Source organism: Pteropus alecto, unplaced genomic scaffold (assembly GCF_000325575.1).
Source record: "Pteropus alecto unplaced genomic scaffold, ASM32557v1 scaffold10, whole genome shotgun sequence".
NCBI classification, from domain to species: domain Eukaryota; kingdom Metazoa; phylum Chordata; class Mammalia; order Chiroptera; family Pteropodidae; genus Pteropus; species Pteropus alecto.
In genome coordinates, this window is record NW_006431210.1 from 8,937,301 (window position 1) to 8,956,485 (window position 19,185).

The 19,185-nt window shown below is 40.2% G+C and overlaps 1 protein-coding gene across 3 annotated transcripts in view; it reads left to right on the forward strand.

Annotated features, from left to right (window-relative positions):
* Window positions 1-19,185, forward strand: part of ARPP21 (cAMP regulated phosphoprotein 21) — a 111,880-nt gene that overhangs the window by 43,782 nt on the left and 48,913 nt on the right. For all 3 annotated transcript variants that reach the window (XM_015597072.1, XM_015597069.1, XM_025039276.1), the window contains 5 exons: window positions 4,375-4,608; window positions 12,038-12,219; window positions 13,123-13,227; window positions 14,156-14,416; window positions 18,505-18,631. In XM_015597072.1, coding sequence (XP_015452558.1) covers window positions 4,375-4,608; window positions 12,038-12,219; window positions 13,123-13,227; window positions 14,156-14,416; window positions 18,505-18,631 — 909 coding nt within the window. The remainder of the gene's footprint in view (window positions 1-4,374; window positions 4,609-12,037; window positions 12,220-13,122; window positions 13,228-14,155; window positions 14,417-18,504; window positions 18,632-19,185) is intronic.

A 19,185-nucleotide genomic window follows, 5' to 3' on the forward strand; every position in this document is an offset into this window, starting at 1 on the left:
ATATATATATATATATATATCTTGCTTCTTGGAAAGATTCAGGTGGGCTCACACTGCCTTCTGTCATTTTTATTCACCAATTGGAGAATTCTTGATTTCCTTCTCTAATTAATTGCTCTTATATCCCACTATAACAGCAATCGAAGTCAAGAAAATCCACAGTGGTGCACTTAAGCTTTTGTAAACTAAGAAAGGTTAAATAGTTTTAAATCTCCTTAAAAGGCAGAAACCAAGTACCTTAAATGGTGCACTTAAAATTTTCAGCACACCAAAAGAGCTCTTAGGATTTTTAAATTAATCGTCATTCTCCATTCACCCACTCCCAATCACTTCCAAAGCAAAGCTTTTTGGAAACATTTACAACACTTCAAGAATGCTAAAATGCCACATTCTTTGAAGAATGATTAGAAATTGTAAGTGTTTCAGACATTTTTTTTTTCCGTTTAATCTAAGTGTCTCCATTTGAAAGCTTGTCAAGGTGCAGAAATGGAAAGCAAAAAAATATATATATATATTAAAGGCGATCAAGATAGGATGTCAAAACAAACTCACAATTTCCCAAGATGGTTTTATGAAGCAAAGCTGTCAGTTTTGCTGTCATGGAGCTTCAGAACAGCACAAGTTTCCATTTTTCCTCTTTGTTCACGGTGGAATTACAAACTTTCTTTTGACCTTTCAGAAACCAAGTCTGGAGTTGTGACATTTACATTACTCTTCTCCTCCTCTAATTACATAGATTTGAGCTTTAAATAGATAATAATGAGAGTTTTTCCAGATAGGAAACATGTTTTCTTACATTTTGGAAAAAGTGTATTACTGAAGTCTGGATGTACGAGCACACTGTCTTGGGGCCTGGGCTGCCTTTCTACTATTGTATCTGCCACACTGAGCACAGAAATGGTCACCTAACAGGTGTCCAGTGCACGCCTATGCGTGATGATGTCATTACATCATTACTTCCTCTTTGTGAAGAGAACTTGAGTGGTGCTTGCACTGGAAATCACTGTTTCTTAGGAGAGGTGATGTGGCTGAAAAGTAAGAGTATAATGTCTATTTCTTTCCACACTGGCCAAACTTCATGGTTTTACTATCATCTCTCCCTCTTCATCTCCAGAGCAGGGGTTCTCAACTTTAGCTGCATCAGCATCACATGAAAGATTTCTTAAAGCCCAGACCTTATTCAGAGACCAAGCTTTGAGAACAACTGCTCGGGAGAAATAAGATATTTTTCTGCTTTGTTTTAATAATTTTACATGGCCTGGTATTTTGTTTTCTGGTTGCAAGGGTATTCTTGTTGTTATCACCTGCCTTGTCTACACCCTAGAGTATTTTTGGAACCGACGCAAGACATCACGTTTTGCCATCACTTCCTCTTCCTCGTGTTTATTTTCATCACTACACAAATACATCCTGGATACTCTCTTCCTCCTTGTAATTTCGGAAGCTTTAGGCTATTCTACTGAACTCTGACCCCTGGATCTCAAAACATTTTCTTTAATTCAGGAAAAAATATAATTATGGTGCAGGGTCCTTATAAAAGAGAAATTGCATTGGAGGAGTTAAACAGGCAAGGAAGACTTTATTCACAACTATGGCAATCAGAGTGAAGACTGTCACAATAGGGGCGAGAGGTTAAACTCAACCCTGCTGAAACAAAAGGCAGGAAAGTTTATAAGTGAGCTCGTGGAAGAGTACTGGAGGACATTAGAGAGGTGATTGGTCAATTTGATTAAGCCATCTGTGTTTGCGGATTGGTGTTTATCAGAGTCAGACTCTTACCTTCCACAGAAACTGACAAATAAGGGACTATTTCTTGATGATTACATTTCAAAGGATGGCGCCCAAATCCTTAAGAAAGACATTCTTGGATTGTAAAACTGATAAATTGCTGGGAGAATATTTACATCTTAGGGGATCAGAAATGCTCTAAAAAAGGGAGGTAAAAGGCCTATGTCAGGAAGAAATTTGTCTAAAGTCAAGGCCATCATTATTACTTGTCTAGGCTGGTGGCTTATAGTTCACAAAAGAGGATATTGAGGTCCAAGGAAGTAGTCACTTCCTGAGGAAAACACAGCTAGTAACTGGCAGAGCTAGAACCCAAACTCAGGCTGTTTCCCCCTTGGAGAGTGACCGCTCCCCTTACTCCCTGGGAGTCTGCCCGTGCCCTTCCCCTCTGTCCTGCTCCCTTCCCAGTTTTCCATTTTGCTTTGCCTTGTGATCTCTTGTTCAATTTTTCCCCATGTTCTCTTTTTTCCTTTTTTTTGTCTCTCTTTTGAATGTCTACCTGAGTCTCTCACCCAGCCACTCTGCTGTCTTCTCCCTACACCTCCCACAACCTGTCCCTTAGGGTCTAGCTTCAACTTATGGGCACCCCATTGTGAGTAGCAGTGAATTTCTGTGCAGTATCCCCTAGGACTTGGCACAAGCTGTTCAGTGCCCTGGCCCTATTGGTTCTCTTTTGAATGACTCTAGAGAAAACTTGGTGGCTTAGAGCATGTCCATAGATTCCTGGTGCTTGAGTTTAAACTCAGAATCCACCACATACTAAGTACATAAAATACATAAAATTCCACTTAGGAATTTTACTTAACATCTCTGATTATCAGTTCTCATCTTCAAAATGAAGATGCTATGAAAATTAGCAGGAAATTTTATTATATTATTACTGTTGTTGCTGCTGCTGCTGCTGCTGCTGCTGCTGTTGGTGTTGACTCTCTCTGTGCTAGGGTCAAACTTGTACTGTAACATCAAGTCATATGACAAACTCTTCAGTTTGTATTGGGGCTGTGACTTCAGGGTCATAACATCAGTGGTGCAGTCTCAAATTACTCAGCATTTTCAAATGTCTTTTTAGATCCTTTAATTTTCTCCCCATGTGTTATTCAAAAGTATTTTAAATCAGTTAGATGGAGCATCCTGAATTAACTTGAAACTTTATCATTATTAATAATCAAGTCATGGAAAAAGCAAAGAAGATTCTCACCTGAGAACACTTGCGCCAGTCCATGGTATACACATACATGTGCTTTCAGGAGGCATTTGGGTCATGGTTAAATCTAGATTAGTCTGCCAAGATCAAATCCTAGCTCTGTCATTATCTAACTATGTGGGTCGACTTGAGTTATCTAACTTCTCCATGCTTCAATTTCCCTATCTATATAGGCAGTAATAGCACTTATTAGTAGTATTTATCCAAGTGCCCACACATACTAAATGCTCAAGAAATATCAGTCTTTCTTCTCTGCAGTTGCATGGTACATTCCTATCACTTATTTAAAAAGATTTCCAGTTTATCTATTCCTTACGTATGTTACCATTCAATGAGACAGAAGAATGCATTTTTAATGACATAAATCAATATTTATGGGCTAGTAATTTAAAAATTTCTTGCACTACATTCTTATAAGCTATGATATCATCAAAATCATCTATTAGTTTGAATTCACAGACATAGAAATTTTGCTTGGTGTGTTTTCTTTCCAATGTTCTGGTTAATATTCACTGCCCAAAATGACCATGGTCAAGGGTCCCATGGTCCAGTTGCAGGGAACAGCAGCTAGTGCCTAAAGGACATGGGATATAGCAGATATTTCTTTGTCCACAGTGGAGGGAGAGGGAGATGATTGGGGCTAGAGTCCGCCTTGGGGACTTCTCCTCATTGATCCAGTTACCTACGTGTTTGAGAAATCCACAGTCCATAAACATCCACATGACTTTACTCTTCTATGTCATATGAAGGATGCTCAATCTTTGCCATGAAGGCCAAACTGTCTTTGGTCCACCTCTTAGCTATGTTAATAAGATGTCTATGAATATATGAAATACAGTGCAGATCTTAAGCACTCTCAATAAGTATGATCTAGTTCTTCTACTCCCACCTGAGGGAAAAGATTATTTCTGACTATGGGCCTTCAAAATTCAGCTTTAGAGATATTGAAGAACCATCTGCATAATCAACACATCATAGGACTCCTCCTTACACTGCAGTATCTTTAATCTCCATCCTAGTCATTTTATTCTCATGACAGCTCAGTAAGACATTTCTATGGCATTAATTACTCAGGGTGATGGGAGTTTTCAGGCGCTGGGTTTGGAACTTCAAGGTATCATTTATTTATTAATTTATCACCCTAGTGGCATGTGAGAAGGCTGAATGAAACCATTCTTTATCTCTCTTTGCTAGGAAATTGATACATCAGAAAAAGATGTAGCAAATATTTCAATAAAATATAAACGCAAAATGTGGGAGGGGCATTAGTTAATCTCATCCTACAGCACTCACCTAAAATTCTTTAGTGATGGATTATTTAAAGTAAGCATTTAGACCCAGAGCTGTTGAATGATCTGTTGGTTTTTATCTCTCTCTGTTTGTAGGTTCTGAGTCTTCCAGCAGTGCCGGTTCGTCAGGATCACTGTCCCGCACCCATCCCCCTCTCCAGAGTACACCCCTGGTCTCAGGCGTGACAGCCAGTTCTCCTGGCTGTGTACCCTATCCAGAGAGTGGAATGGGGGGCCAGGTTGGTGCCAACAGCACTGGCTATATACTCCTTCCACTCGAAGCTGCAACAGGCATCCCGCCTGGAAGCATCCTTCTGAATCCACACACAGGTTAGTGTATTGCCTCGCTTTGGCAGGACCAGAATTTTGCTTGTGTTCGATCTTAACAATTTACTAGCAAGTTTTCTGAAAATTCCTGAGCAGGAGAGCATGGTGCATGAACTGCTATGGAGGAGCAGGTCTATAATTATAATCTATATCTCCATATTGATATCGGTATTAATATAGATATAGAGACTTCCCAGAAATATCTACTTTTCTCTATCTTCTCGTCACTGACCACAATGTGTCTCATGTATTCCCAGGAACTAAGATGAGAGATCATTGAGTGAGGAACTGGGATATACTAATTAAAACTTTATGTTTCTCAGAATAAATCCATGGATAGCCTGTTATGATGTTAAAAGTGTTTTTGCACCCACAATATTTCAGGAACTTGAGATATTAACTGGGACATGTAGTGGATTATTAACTATGGAAGTTGCTTTCTCACTTTGTACCTTCACCAAACTCCTCCTGGAGAATAAGGAATAGCAGTGACAGAGAGTATACAGAGAGCAAATCCTTACATATTTTAGAGATTTTAGGCCTTAGACTGGTTTTGCTGGGGTCAGAAAATTGGTAACTTCATCGTTATAGTTCTTTCCATGATAAATGGCCATTTGTTCTTTATTTTTTAGTTTTCCTAGTAGTCAGTTAACTTCCATGCTGATTTCAAAGGACCCAGAGCATTGAGCAAATAGCCTGATGAACATCTGCTTCATAGGGGTAATTTCTCGACATTGGAGGACAATGTTGCCTGTGCCTCCAAGGTCATTGGCAATATCTACAGATACTTTGATTATCATGACCTGGGGAGGAGCGGACTTCTACTAGTATTTAAGAATGTAGATGCAAGAGATGCTACTAAACATCCTGCAATGCACAGGACAGCCCCTTACAACAGAGGATTTTCCAGTCCAGAATGTCAGTAGCGCAGTGATTGAGAAACCCTAGGTTGGAAAGTTTGACATTGACTAGTAGCTTCCTTAGAAGCCTTTATAAGGGATTGAAAAAAAAATTGAGTTGTCTCAAGATATATCTGAGGTTTGGTTTAGATTATTGCAGAGTATTTCTTTGATTAGCTAAATTTGAAAATGAAAAACCAGATGCAATTCTCTTAAAAATAATCTGGCTCAATCTTCTCACATATATAGTGCTACTAGTAATTAGGAAATGCAGAGAAACATGAGAACGATAGTAAAAGAGTTACTTGAATAATTGCCACATTTTCATGAAAACATATGGCACATTCTCAAGGCATGGTGTTTGATTGAGACATTTTGAAAATGTCATCAGCTTCAGGGAAAAGAAGGCATAATCATTTTATTGAAAACCATTTGAAAGCTTTCCGATTAGAGACTGCTAAGAAGAATATTAGATTGCTTTTATTTTCTTTGGATCATTGTAAGCACTATAAAGGAAATTAAAAGAAAACCAGGATCATATTCATTACTCTGGGCACTCGAAGTACATGATTCTGTTGGCTTAAATTCTTTCACTTTTAATTGAGATGGAGGGCTCGTAGACAAGAGCACACACTAAGTATTAGTTTTGAGTGGTTTGTTTTAAGCAAAATTGTGGTGTTTCAAAAAAGCTCAACAGACTATTTTTAGGGTATAATGCAAGAATATTATTTGTAATGATAGTGTGGCTGTGCATGTGTATGCGTATGTTATTATCTGTAATCTTGTTTATAGAAAAAGAAATAAAGTGCTATCTGGTGCCAAGTCCCAATTCTGATTCACTGGATGGAGTGATTTGAGCTGTTATCAAAATATCTCCTTTGAAAAAGGACCCTAACTAAGGAACAGGGTCTAATAACACTGTTGAACAGCTTCACCATGCATATTTCTCTGATCTGATAAATGCTAGACATATCCCTAGACCAGAAGGAAAATGTACCAATATATTGTAGACCATGGTTGAGTGGTGAGATGTAAGGTGATTATGATGTTTCTTCTTTTACAGAATGTGGGATTTTTTTAATATTGAAAATATGCACATGTATGTATGTATGTATGTATACATATATATGTATACACATGTTGATATATATGTGTATATGTGCATGTCTGTCTGTCTATCTCTCTCTCCATCCATCATCTATCTATCTGTCTAGATAGCTGTCTGTCTATCTATCTATCTATCTATCTATCTATCTATCATCTATCTATCTATGTGACTACTTTGCTTCTTGTGTGAATTTTCCTTGGGTTCATTTCCTTGTTATCAGCACATTTATAAGCTCCTTGTAGGTAAAGGCCATACTTGGCTATTTTTTTTTTCCCCTAGAGTAGATAACAAAGTAGTCTTAGGCACTGTGCTCAATGATTACATATTACAGAAATATTATCTGCTACCCATTATACATGTTCATGTGGATAGGGAGCAGTTTTTCATCTAATGTCTTATATTTGAGAATGTGGCTCATGTATAAAATTATGATTGGTAAAATATCTGTCTTAAGTAGGAATAAGACAAGCTATGATTTGAAAATACTAAGGTGTCTGCCAATCATATCTACTAAATGAAACATAAATGAAACTTCCTTTGTCAGCACAATAGACTTGGCTCTTACTAAGTACTAAATATTTGGCTCACTGAAATCATCCCTGCCCACAAATATTCTTGCAGTTCTCCAAATACAGCCACAACATTTTATTTTGTCTGGCCTTAGACTCGGCTCTCAGCTGGTCTATTTCTAACTCAGGACCTCTGACCCATTCTTTCTTTGCTTTTCACACATCGGGATGGGTAAGTTGCTACAAAAGCTCTTTTTCAAAGTTATCGCTGTGAAACATCTTCGTCCTTGCAAGGCAAGCTTGGGTTTGATTCTTGAGTTTGATCTTCCTCCAGCTGTCTCAGACTCAGCCTCCTTTTGGAAATTTTTAGCAGACAGTTCATCTTTGCTTAGCTGTATTCTTTCAGCTCAGTACTATCCAGAGATGCCAATAACCTTTGGCATCCCTCAAGTACTTGTTAATGTCCGTATATGTTGTTATTCCATTTTGCTTTCCCTTCATCTGGTGCAAATTCATGAGTGTGTGAAGTGAGGGCATGCCATCTGCAGGGACTTCACTTTGAGCAGCCTTGAAGGGCTGGTCTCTTTCAAATGCTCTGAGCTTCCATGACCTTATACATTTTGTTTTTCACAAGACTTCTAGCATTTATTTATTCAAACTGTTTCCATCTTTTTCTTAATTGCATCATGAAGTTTTTATGTGCTGTCTATAAATGTATTTTTGCAAGATCTGAATCAATCCTTACCTCTCCATGATCAGTAACTCCCTTATAATTTGATTGATCACCTTCTAAAAACTAAGAAAGGAAAATCTCTTTTTCTCACCCCCTCTCTTTCTTTTTAAATAAATACTTTTTGCCTAGCCATTGGCAGAAACGCTTCAGTGTCAGGAACCAAGAGCACGTGACTACTTTGATTCCTGTGTCAGTTTTCCCTGGGTTCATTTTCTTCTTACCAGCACATTTATAAGCTCTCTCTGGGGAGAGCTCATAGTTAGTTGTGTTTCTGTTTTTGTTTTGAATCCTGGAATAGATAACATAGTCTTTAGTCACTGTGCAGGTACTCAGTAATTATGTTAGTAAAATAAAATCTACGACACATTGTACAGGTCGATGTGGAGAGGGGAGAAGTTTTTCACCTAATGTCACGTGTTTGAGAGGAAGGAGCACAATGCATTGAATCCTTTCTTCTGAGCTCAGGGCACCCTGGCTTACCTCTGTCATCGCACCCTCTTTACCCACGCCAACACACATGTCAGGGCCTGCAGGGCACAGTAGTGAAGTTCCTGACATGAAAACCTCTTCTTAGCCGAATAGTCATAAGGCCAGCTAGTGTTTCTTTCCCTTTTGGTCTTCAGCAGCTGTCATTCAAACTAATTGCTTGTATTCAGTGGTAATTGCATCTGTATTTGGTGTAAATGATAGAATATAGAAAGGTGAGCATTGCCTGACTTGAAAACCAATAGTTGCCATCCTCACTCTCGTAGGAAATTGTCTTTGTTCTCTTTCCTGCTATCTGTTTTACTTCTTTCATTTTCTTCATTATTTTTACATCTCCTTGGTGAGCATAAAATCAATCTTTTATACTCTTTTCTCTTTCCAGGACAACCTTCCATCTCCTTCTACCCAAGTGAATTCTTATTGTTTTTCATATGCAATTGCTTAGAAACATTTCTTTTTTCTGGTCCACAACATATTAATAATATTTCAAAGAGGAGATCTAAAATTTATCACAAAGAACCTCTGAATATTTTATGGTTATGTTTTCACCCTGATTATGGTCAGTTTTTTCACACTTCCCTGGGAGTAAATTGAAGGTCATATAGAACCAGGAGTTCCTAACCTCCGGGCTGTATACCGGTGCTGGTTCCTGGCCTGTTAGGAACTGGGGCACACAGCAGGAGGTGGGCAGTGGGCCAGCAAGCAAAGCTTCATCTGTATTTGCAGCTGCTCCCCAGCGCTAGCATCACTGCCTCAGATCCACCTCAGATCCTCAGGGATTAGATTCTCATAGGAACACTGGTCCCTGATGTCGAAAATGTTGGGAACACCGATATAGAATATAATAGATTCTTTCTTTTAGTTTTCCATCTTCGTGTGTACGTTTGTATGTGTGTTTGTGTAAGTACAGAGTGAGGCTGATTTTGAAACGATTTCATATAAAGTTGCTGTGAAAATTTTGTAAATGTTAAGCACCTAAAATTTTCCTCTTATGTTTTTAAGATACAAAGGTGGAGGTGGGTGAGGGGCGATGAAAGATTAGAATTCTAAATGGGCTGATAAAATTTTGAAAATTGAACTGTTTTTTCATCCATTCTCACATCACCGGTTTTGGAGGAAAAACAAGTTGCACATTTTAAATCCAGAAGTTATTTTTACAAAAAGAAAAAATATATAAAATAAATTAAATGACAGTGATAGAAAAACAAATGCCTATGGGGAACATTAGAAAAAAATATACCACTAAATTTAGTTCTGTGAATATAATTCTGGTACATTTGCTTTTCTATCGTTAGCACATTGTGATTGGTTATGAAATCATTGTCAGAACTTCCTTAGTTGTGGCAAGTATGTTCATAAATATGAGCATTTAAGGTTTCTTGTCGCATACATGAAATATATATCGTCTGAAAATTTCCAGTAATATTGAGGAACTATCATTGCAATTCCTAACAGAGCTGAAGGCAAGTCCATTGCTCTTTTCATGTGAGCATTTTGGCTGGTTTCACTACTGACCCCAGCAATTGCCCCCCCAACCTATTCCAATTTCCTTTCTTAATGTCATTTATAAAGTGTACAGGTGAAGTGCATGATCTACACATATTTGATGTGTAGCCTTGGTAAATATTTGAATATGTGAACGCCTGTGTAAACATCACGCTGAGTAAGACAGAGTCTCCTCGTAGCTTCCCCCATACCCCTTAGAGTTACTGCTATTCTGACTTCCATTACATCGCTAAATGTTGCCTGACCTTGAATTTGATAGAAATGGAATTATACAGTAGCTGCCCTTTTAGGACTGGTTCCTTTCATTTAGCATACATAAGCTAATTAGCTGAGTTCTCATTTTATAACAGTCTCTTCTTATTGAATAGTGTACAATTTGTTTTCATTAAAATATAGTTTCCTTTGGGTCAGTTTTTCTATTTTCCCTCTCAGTCTTGTTCCTTTCGATTGCAAATTTTCCTCACATTACTGGCCATCTTTGGTTGCTCTTCATATACATTATGAAAGAACAAGACTGATTTCCTTACCCAAACATGCTGCTTACCCTGGATAAGGGTGCTCATGTAATTCCTGCATATTGATCAATGTAAGGAGATGCTTTTGGGGAGAACTCAGCAAGCTGTCTCTGCCATCTCCTTAATGCCAAGAGCAGGGATCACCCTCCTGTGAGACACCAACCCCATACTTGCAGTCCTTCTCTTCCCAGACATTTTGTTCAGGCTTCTAGAGAATATTTCCATGGCTTCAGCTTGGGGATACACATTTCTACTGCTGCCTTTCCCATAGGGATGTGGAGGTTATAGAATAGGAAAGAAAGGACTCACAAACTGTCCCGCAAATACTTTGCCAACCCATTGACCCATATTCTCATCCTGCCCATTCTTTATCTACGAATTCCGGGTGTGATTCCACTTTGAAACATGGCCCCCACCTCTCCTGACTTCTCATGCATTGGTTAATAATTTTCAGTGATGACTGGATTTTTTTTCATGGTATCTCTTTGTACCAGATACTCATTGTGTAAACTAGGATAATTCTCTTCCGTTATTCGGCGTAAGGGGAAGTAAATGGACTTTGGAGTCATATTGACAAGAGTCGTTTCCTGATTCTCTCGCTTACTGCTTTTTTGTTTGTTTGTTTTGATTCTGTTTTCTGAATAAGTTGCTTGGCCCTTTGAATTCTAATTTTTTTGTCTCCAAACCGGGATGAGATTGCACATCTGAGGGTTGTTGGAAGAGCTAAGATCATACATGTCAGGTGCCTGTCACTGTGCCTGCCATATTGGAAACTGATTTGTTCTCTCCTTTACCTTCCTTTTCTTCCCCCTTTTCTCTCTTTCATTTTCTGCTCCATACTTTCCTTCTTTCAGCTCCTTATTCCTATAACCTTTCTGATGGGCCTTCATTTCCCCTTCTGAAACAGAGAAATAAGGAACATCTTCCTTCCAAACAGAGCCATGACGAGGCTCCAATAATACTATTTTTTAAACTATAAAATACTCCCCAAATAGTGGTAATAATAATAGTGAACTATGCCATCATTTCAAATGGCAAAATATTGTATTTTGCTTCACCATTATAAGATGGTCCTGTGACAAGCTTACTACACATCACCTTTAAAATAGAAATCTCCATGTCTTTTGCTTGTGTCTCTGCAGAGAAGTAAATGAATGGATGTGGTATGTTCTGTTGCATATATATTTGTGGAATTCATAATGATACTGAATTGGAGACAAAGCTAGGAGAAGCAAAACACATGTATTGGTAAATAATGTGTAACCGAAGGTAGTTGGGATAATACAAAAGGAAAGCAGCCCCCTCTCAGAGTACATTAGTATCTCACTGGTGGCTGTGAGGTGCAGGGCAGCAAAACACAAGGCTTCTTGAAGATTGCTTCTCCACAGGCCTTCTCCACTGGGTGCTACTGTACTTGACTTTGGGAGATCTCCCTGAAGGTGGTAGATTTATTTGCTGCTTCTTAACATTGCTCTGGGCTTACATTGTTATATAATGTAAGCTGAACCGGGTGGGTCAAAAATAGCAAAGTCTTCACATGGGCGAAGGTTCTCGTGTCCTGGATTGCTACCACCCTGCCCCTTTGCTTAAGGTTGCTTTTTAAATATCTATCAGAGTGGTTATTGCTGCCAAAGGAGAGATTGAGAGGCTCACCTGGACCAATGGTTCCATTGCAGGCCAGCCCTTTGTGAATCCCGATGGAACCCCTGCAATATACAACCCCCCCACCAGTCAGCAATCCCTGCGAGGCACGATGGTGGGGCAGTCCCAGCAGCAGCCACAGCAGCAGCCCTCTCCTCAGCCACAGCAGCAGGTCCAGCCACCACAGCCGCAAATGGCAGGCCCCCTGGTCACTCAGGTAAGGAGCTGGCTGGAGGCAGGGAGGAGACATGCTTTAAGGTGAAGGTTGCACAGCCTTCAGGACAGCAGTGCATCAGGAAGAGGGGATATTTTCCATCAGCGTGACCCTCATCCACTCATCAATAAAACCTGGCAGCCTAGACTCTGGTCACAGGTTGGCAGGATTTCATCTGGAACCTTACGTTTAGATAGAGATGAGTGGACCATCCAATGACTTGCATGACGAGGGCATGGTGCAAGGGGAAATGAATGACATGTTTTTCTTAGGGCTAGACATGATTTTTATGTATCAAGGAGCCTGTCTTGGGGATTGACCGCATATTCCCGCCAGGGCCTTTGTATCAACTCGCTCACCCATTCCCAGCACACACCAAGTGCTCCTGATTGCAAAGAGTCAGTAGTAAAGACTTTATCATTGGAAAGAATAGAAATCAGTTTAGTTCCAAGGTGACCTGGAGACACATAGAGACCTTAGAGACACATAGAGCTGCCCCCATTTGCCTGAGGCAACACCTGGCAATGTCCACAGAACCCCGAAGGGTTCTGAGTAGGTTGCTGGAGTGAAACTTGTTTTAAATATTTTTTTCCTTACTTCTTATTCCTTGGGCCATATTTTTAGACCCAGAAGATCTAACCAATGACAACGTAAAAAGTGTCACAGTATGTTCTTAAAGAGGTGTTCACTCTGAGCAAACGAGCCTCCATAAGGGCAGGCTGGCTCCAGCCTGCATGACTTGGATTTGCCTTTGGTGCCTGGTTCTTGTCTCTGAAGTGCACGGAGCCAAGAGGACCTGTAGGGGGTGGTGGGTGGTATGCTTTGGATATGACAGCCTTCCAGTGGGATTTTAGCCCCCACCCCAAGTGCTTCCTTGTTAACTGATCAGCTTTTTCTTTCCTCCAGTCTGTCCAGGGGCTGCAGGCTTCCTCCCAGTCAGTGCAATACCCAGCAGTCTCGTTTCCTCCCCAGCATCTCCTGCCTGTGTCTCCAACGCAGCAGTTCCCCATGGTACTGTGTTTCATGTGTATGCCTTTTGCCCCAGGAGAGCATAGTCACGATTTTACTTTCCCGTGTGGGCCTGGTTGGTGCCAGATGGGTGCCCTAGGCTGACTATGAGGGATGTGTGTGAATATCTCATTTCAGAACATTACAACACATCTTCGAAGTCATGGTTTTCTTTCTGTCATTTGTTTCGTGGTTAGTGCTTCTGCAATCTGGTACCCTTTTATTTTTAAGAGTGTGCCAGTTCAGCGGGAATCGAATGCCATCAGTTAGAAGTCAGAAACACACTCACGAACTTGGCGTGAGGGTTTGGGAAATAGCTGAAAGTCAGCGTCAAAATGGTAACCATGCACTCCTGATAAAATGTCCTCTCACATCCCAAACCCCTAGGTTCCCCTTCATTCCTCCTCAATGTACTAGGTCCTTTTGGACAACAAGAGTGAGCATTGCCCCTAAATCTCCAGTGAGCAAACACTCCATAATTTACAAACGGGGTCCCACCCAGCTGACACAGGTTCTGGCCTGACCTTTGCAACAGCTGTGGGTAATGATGAACATAAGTCCTCCTGCCTCTCCCCAGAAGGCAGGTCCTGTGGCTACTGCTAGGAAGAGCATTCGACTCTTCAGGACAAAACACCAAGCCCTCTTGTCTCGGCGCCATCCTGAGAAGCCCAAGCCCTTAGTGAAAAAGTAATAATTGGATGCCATCGAAGGAGGAAGATTTGAGTCAAACTGTTTGCCATCTCTGATCCTCAGGATGATTAAATCTGCATTCTCTTGTTCTAGCTGGAGAATCCCTTCCTTTTATTTTTTCCAAATCGTACTCCCTGCTTCTCACACAATGACAGTCGTGTGGCCTATGTCTGCCTCTGTGTGCCTCTCCCATTGCTAAGTGGATCTCCCTGATTTCCTCCTTTTTTTTTGTGTCTTGCAGAGAGATGATGTGGCGACACAGTTTGGCCAGATGAACCTGAGTAGGCAGTCCTCAGGAGAGACTCCTGAGCCCCCATCTGGCCCTGTCTACCCCCCATCCCTCATGCCCCAGCCAACCCAACAGCCCAGCTATGTCATCGCCTCTACAGGCCAGCAGCTCCCCACAGGGGGATTCTCAGGCTCTGCACCTTCCATCTCTCAACAAGTTCTCCAGGCCCCTCCCTCACCACAGGGATTTGTGCAACAGCCTCCACCTGCACAGGTAAGCATGCTTTTTCTCACACCTGTGACCTGTAGCTGATTTGTGCTGCACTTTGACTTCTATATTTCCATGTAGAATGTTGCCAGGTCAGTCTCTCTTGCCCTTCTGGCTTATACCGATATTCTCCACCTGCAGGACCTGATCTGTCCTGTTCAGTAGTTGTGCAAAAAATAAGTTTAATGAAACCGACCCAACTGTCCATGGTTCAATTGGGGGAACATCCCATCTTCCAGACTGCCAGTACGGAGGCCACAAGAAAACAATCCCTTCTAGGTGATGCCCTGCTCATGCATTGTCTAGGAATGGAAAGCCTTGGACGAGAGGAACATCCGCTCCTGGGGACTTTCAATGTTCTCTTGCTCCTGCTCTGGGAATTTGTTCTTTCCTCTCTTACAGATTCATAGAATTTTCTGGAGCTAACTTGGTGCTCCAGGCAGGGGCTCCTCTATGAATATAAAGGAGGAAGCTAAGCCAACATGCGCTGTCCTGTCCTTTCCCTCGGGGGAAGCTGAGTTTACTCGTATTCTCACAAGTGGCCATTCATCATATTTAATTGACTCGAGCATGTAAGACACCACAGATCACTGATTTTTACTGTCCTCTCAAAGACTGATTATGTGTTACTGTTCACCACCAAACATCTCTGGTGCTCTCCTGGGTATCCCGTGCAGAATATTGCAAGTGATTACTGTCAAGATGTAAAATGCACAGAGGCGTTTTCTGGTCCATTTTCAAGGCACACATATCCTAGGCAAATTCCATCCTAATTATGAAATATCGCACTGGACGAGCTGCTTAAAGCACAGTGTCACCTTCTTATTGTTTGTTTCACCGCCTTAACATCTTGAATAAATTATTTTCTTTTCAAGTCATGCAAAACCCTCCACCATGAAAGAGTTTTCACTCCGTTGTTTATTTTATTTCGAGCAATTAATAGTTCATCTTCTGTTACCTTCTCAGTAATGTCGCTTTGCCAGTAGGATTTAAGGAGATGTGGAAAATCCTTTGAAGTTACAGGAGAAAGGACCTCATTAGTATATTAATTATTTTGCTAATAAATTAAGTACTTTAATTATTGGAAAAATTGTTTAGCTTTTTAGCCTAAATAACATCTAAGCTTTTACCCATTTCTGCTGTCAAAGACGGGAGTTGGTGGAATATTTAATTGAAGACTTTTAAATAAAAGTTCCTCCTTGATGAAGGAATTTCAGTTTTAGTGGATTGCAGGAGCAAAGACAACTCAGAACTCCTGGTATATCTGCAATGGAAATGCTTTCGTTCCTGCTTCAATAGATTTAAAAATAGAAAGAGGGAGGGGAGAAAAAAAAGGCAAAATGGATGTTCATGATCAGTTTAGACATCCATGAATTTCTTTTAAAAGAAACACAGATTAAGCTACAGGATATAATTTCCAATTTAGTAAACAATTTTTCCTTTTTTTTTTTTTTAAGTGGAACATATCTACAATGGAATGTTACAATTTAGGAAACATTTTAAAACTTGATTATTCAACTGTGAAAAGAACTTGTGAGACACAGTCCGTGGGCATACATGGAGATATGTTAAACTTACACAGAGAACGAACTTTTTAATACCCTTGGAGGCCAATTGTGTCTGATTTGTCATGTGTGCTTTCTGGGTGCTCACTGGAAGCAAGAAACATATGGACAAGACAAAGAGGGATTTGAAGAAGGGAAGTGGGAGAAGTGCTTATCTTTTATGGTTTATCCTCTCATTTATTTATTTCCTCTCCTAATCCACTCACTTTTTGATTCTCTGTATTTTAACATAGTTGTTGAAAATATACATTTCTTCCCTTTGGGGCTATTCTTGCTCCTTCGTTCCTTCACCTTTCTCCCTTCCAACCTTTCAAATTTATCCTTTAAAGATTCCTCTTAGCTCAGCTCGGCTGCCGTTCTCAGTGATGGAGGATGAGGATGAGCCAAGTGCCATTTCCCACTTGCTTTATATGCTTGGGAGCTACAATTCCTGAGAGCTGGCTAATACTCCACCTCGGAGAGATGCTGGATGGAAGTGACTGAATCTTTAGCACATTTTGTCAGGGTATCAAAGAAGGTAGAAGTAGGAGAATAAAACAAGATCAAAACAAAAAGCAGTACTAAAAATGAGGTGTGCGCGCTCTCTCTCTCTCTCTCTCTCTCTCTCTCTCTCTCTCTCTCTCTCTCTCAAGAGCTATACTTTTATCCAAACCATTAGTGTTTATCAGGAAAGTTTTTTCAAAAGCTGTTTGAAGTCTGTCCTTCATCCCTGAAGGTGTTTTCATATTTCATACTGAATGTAAGAGGAGAGACTGAGAGCCAGATAGCATATTTAAGAGCTTACGTTGAATCAAGACACAGCCTCTCCTAAAGGAACAAAATACGGTTCTCCCTAAAAGTCCTACATATATAATGCTGATGTATCAATTAGATAGTATTTGTTCTTATTCTTAATATTAGGAAGCACTTACTACTATAGAATGGTGATAATCTTTAATAGCACCACAATCTGCCAGAGCGTAACTAAAACCAATTATTACTCCAGAATTATTTGGATTTTTATTGTTATAAATTGCTTACAAAGAAAGGGAGAAATAGTAAGATTAAATCACTATAAACAATACATATAATAAATTAGTTAATTGCCAGATATAGACCTGTGTTTGTTTCAGATTCATGCAGCTTCTTACCCTTAAATATCCATATTGTTAGATAGAATTATAATTCATAATCATTCCATGAGATCACAAAACCATAGACCCACAGAGACTGTTATCTTTTTTGTCCCTACTTTATCCCTAGGCAGGAAAACATGTTATGTATGTTTCAATAGCAAGATTGAAAAAGAAAAGTGTTTCCTATTTGATATGAGCAAATCAGAAATAAAATAGCCGTAAAAATCATAATTCTCAAAGAGGTGGCTCATACTTTTACTCTATGAATATAATACTTATAGGGCGTGTATTGGTGTGCCTCTGCCTACACTTTAAAGAAGATGATAGAAGAAAATTCAGAAGCCTAGAAATGAAAAATAATTAAGATTCATAAGAAAATAACCTTAAAATAAATGACCTCAGGTGGGCAAGGAAGTCTTTCCAGATGAGGAGAGATTAGATTTGAATCTAACCAGAGGTAATTAGAATATTTACGGGCATTGCCAGTCATTAGAAAGTAATAGGAAGTGCTATAGACACTATTTTAATATTTTTCTCGTTTTGGATTGAACATAAATTTTTTGGATACTTCCGATGTGCCAATCACTCTGCAAAGTGCTTTGGCAGACTTTATTATATTTCATAATTTTATTCTCTGCTTCTTTTAGGCTAGAGATCAGCAGTTCTCATGCCTCACCTGTGTTTCCACTAGAAAAACACTTCAAGTTAGATATAATATTTAAAACTATCATAAAAGATTTTTGTTGTTGTTGTAGATGACTGTTTTATTCACTCGTGCTTCATTCAAAAAACACAAAATTCAGTGTTCTAAAACAACCATTGTATTACTCATGACTATCAGTAAATTGAACAGGACTCGGCAAGGGTGGGTCGCCTCTGCTCCATGCGGTATTACCTGGGACAGCCTGGAACACTCAAGGTGGCCTCGCATATGCCTCGAACGTTGGTGTAGCCTGCAGACTGAGGCTCCTCTATTCTCCACGTGGCCTCCTTCTCCAGCAGTGTAGCCTGGGCTTTTTTTTCCTGGTGGCTGAGCTGTCCTCCTGCAAAAGTGGAAGCTGCAAGTCTTCTTAAGGATCAGGCTTGCAAGTCACAGAAGTCATCTTGGTTGCCTCATGGCACTGGTCAAAGCCAGTCACAGAGCCAGCTCAGATTCAAGGGCTTGGGGAATCGATTCCACTTCTATCTCTATGGGAAGAGGAGCCTGTACACACACATAGGCCTGGGGGAAGATTTCGGCAGTTGTGTTTACGATCTACCACAATCATACTGCAATTTACTACATACGATCATATGATCGTATAATCTACTACAGTCTATTACAATCTACTACAATCATAAGATGACGTATTTTACATTTTAAAAATTGTTACTTAGTGCACAGTTCTCATTTCCTTTTCTCTTTCTTCCACAGATGCCCATATATTATTATCCATCTGGTCAGTACCCTACCTCAACTACACAGCAGTACCGGCCCATGGCCTCAGTTCAGTACAGTGCTCAGAGGGGTCAGCAGTTGCCACAGACAGCACAACAAGCAGGTACTTGGAATCCGTCTCCCATTTTCTCCTCTAACCCAGTTATTTTTGCACGTAAATCTCTCAGCTGTCCTCTCTGGATGAGTATCCAAGCGTGGCAATTTAAATCAGTTCATTTCCCTTACCCAGGGAAGATAACGGAACATTTGATTAACTCCATGCGGAAAGGTAACAGGTACAAGAGGGTGAAGCCCCCATCACTCCAGCATCACAGGCATGCATGCTAAACGCAGTCTCCATGAATTCTTTTGGGATCCTCTTAGTTTATTCTGAAGCAGAGAGCCAAGCACATCCCGGTCTTCCAAGTTCATACCTTTTTTTTCTTTTTTCCTTTTTAATTTAAAGAGAATTCTTCCCCTTTTCCTAAGGCTAGGGGACTACATTAGGTCGTTTCTATTCCATCCTAAAAAGCCCTGTCTTGAGAAGAAGGTCACTGACATTGCAGCCTGTGTCCCGGTGGAATTCTGACTCCACGGCTCACTCTCTCGGCAGCCACTGTGCAGTGGGAAGGGGGGCCGATGCACTGTACGAGAGTGAGTAGCAGGTCTCACAGTGAA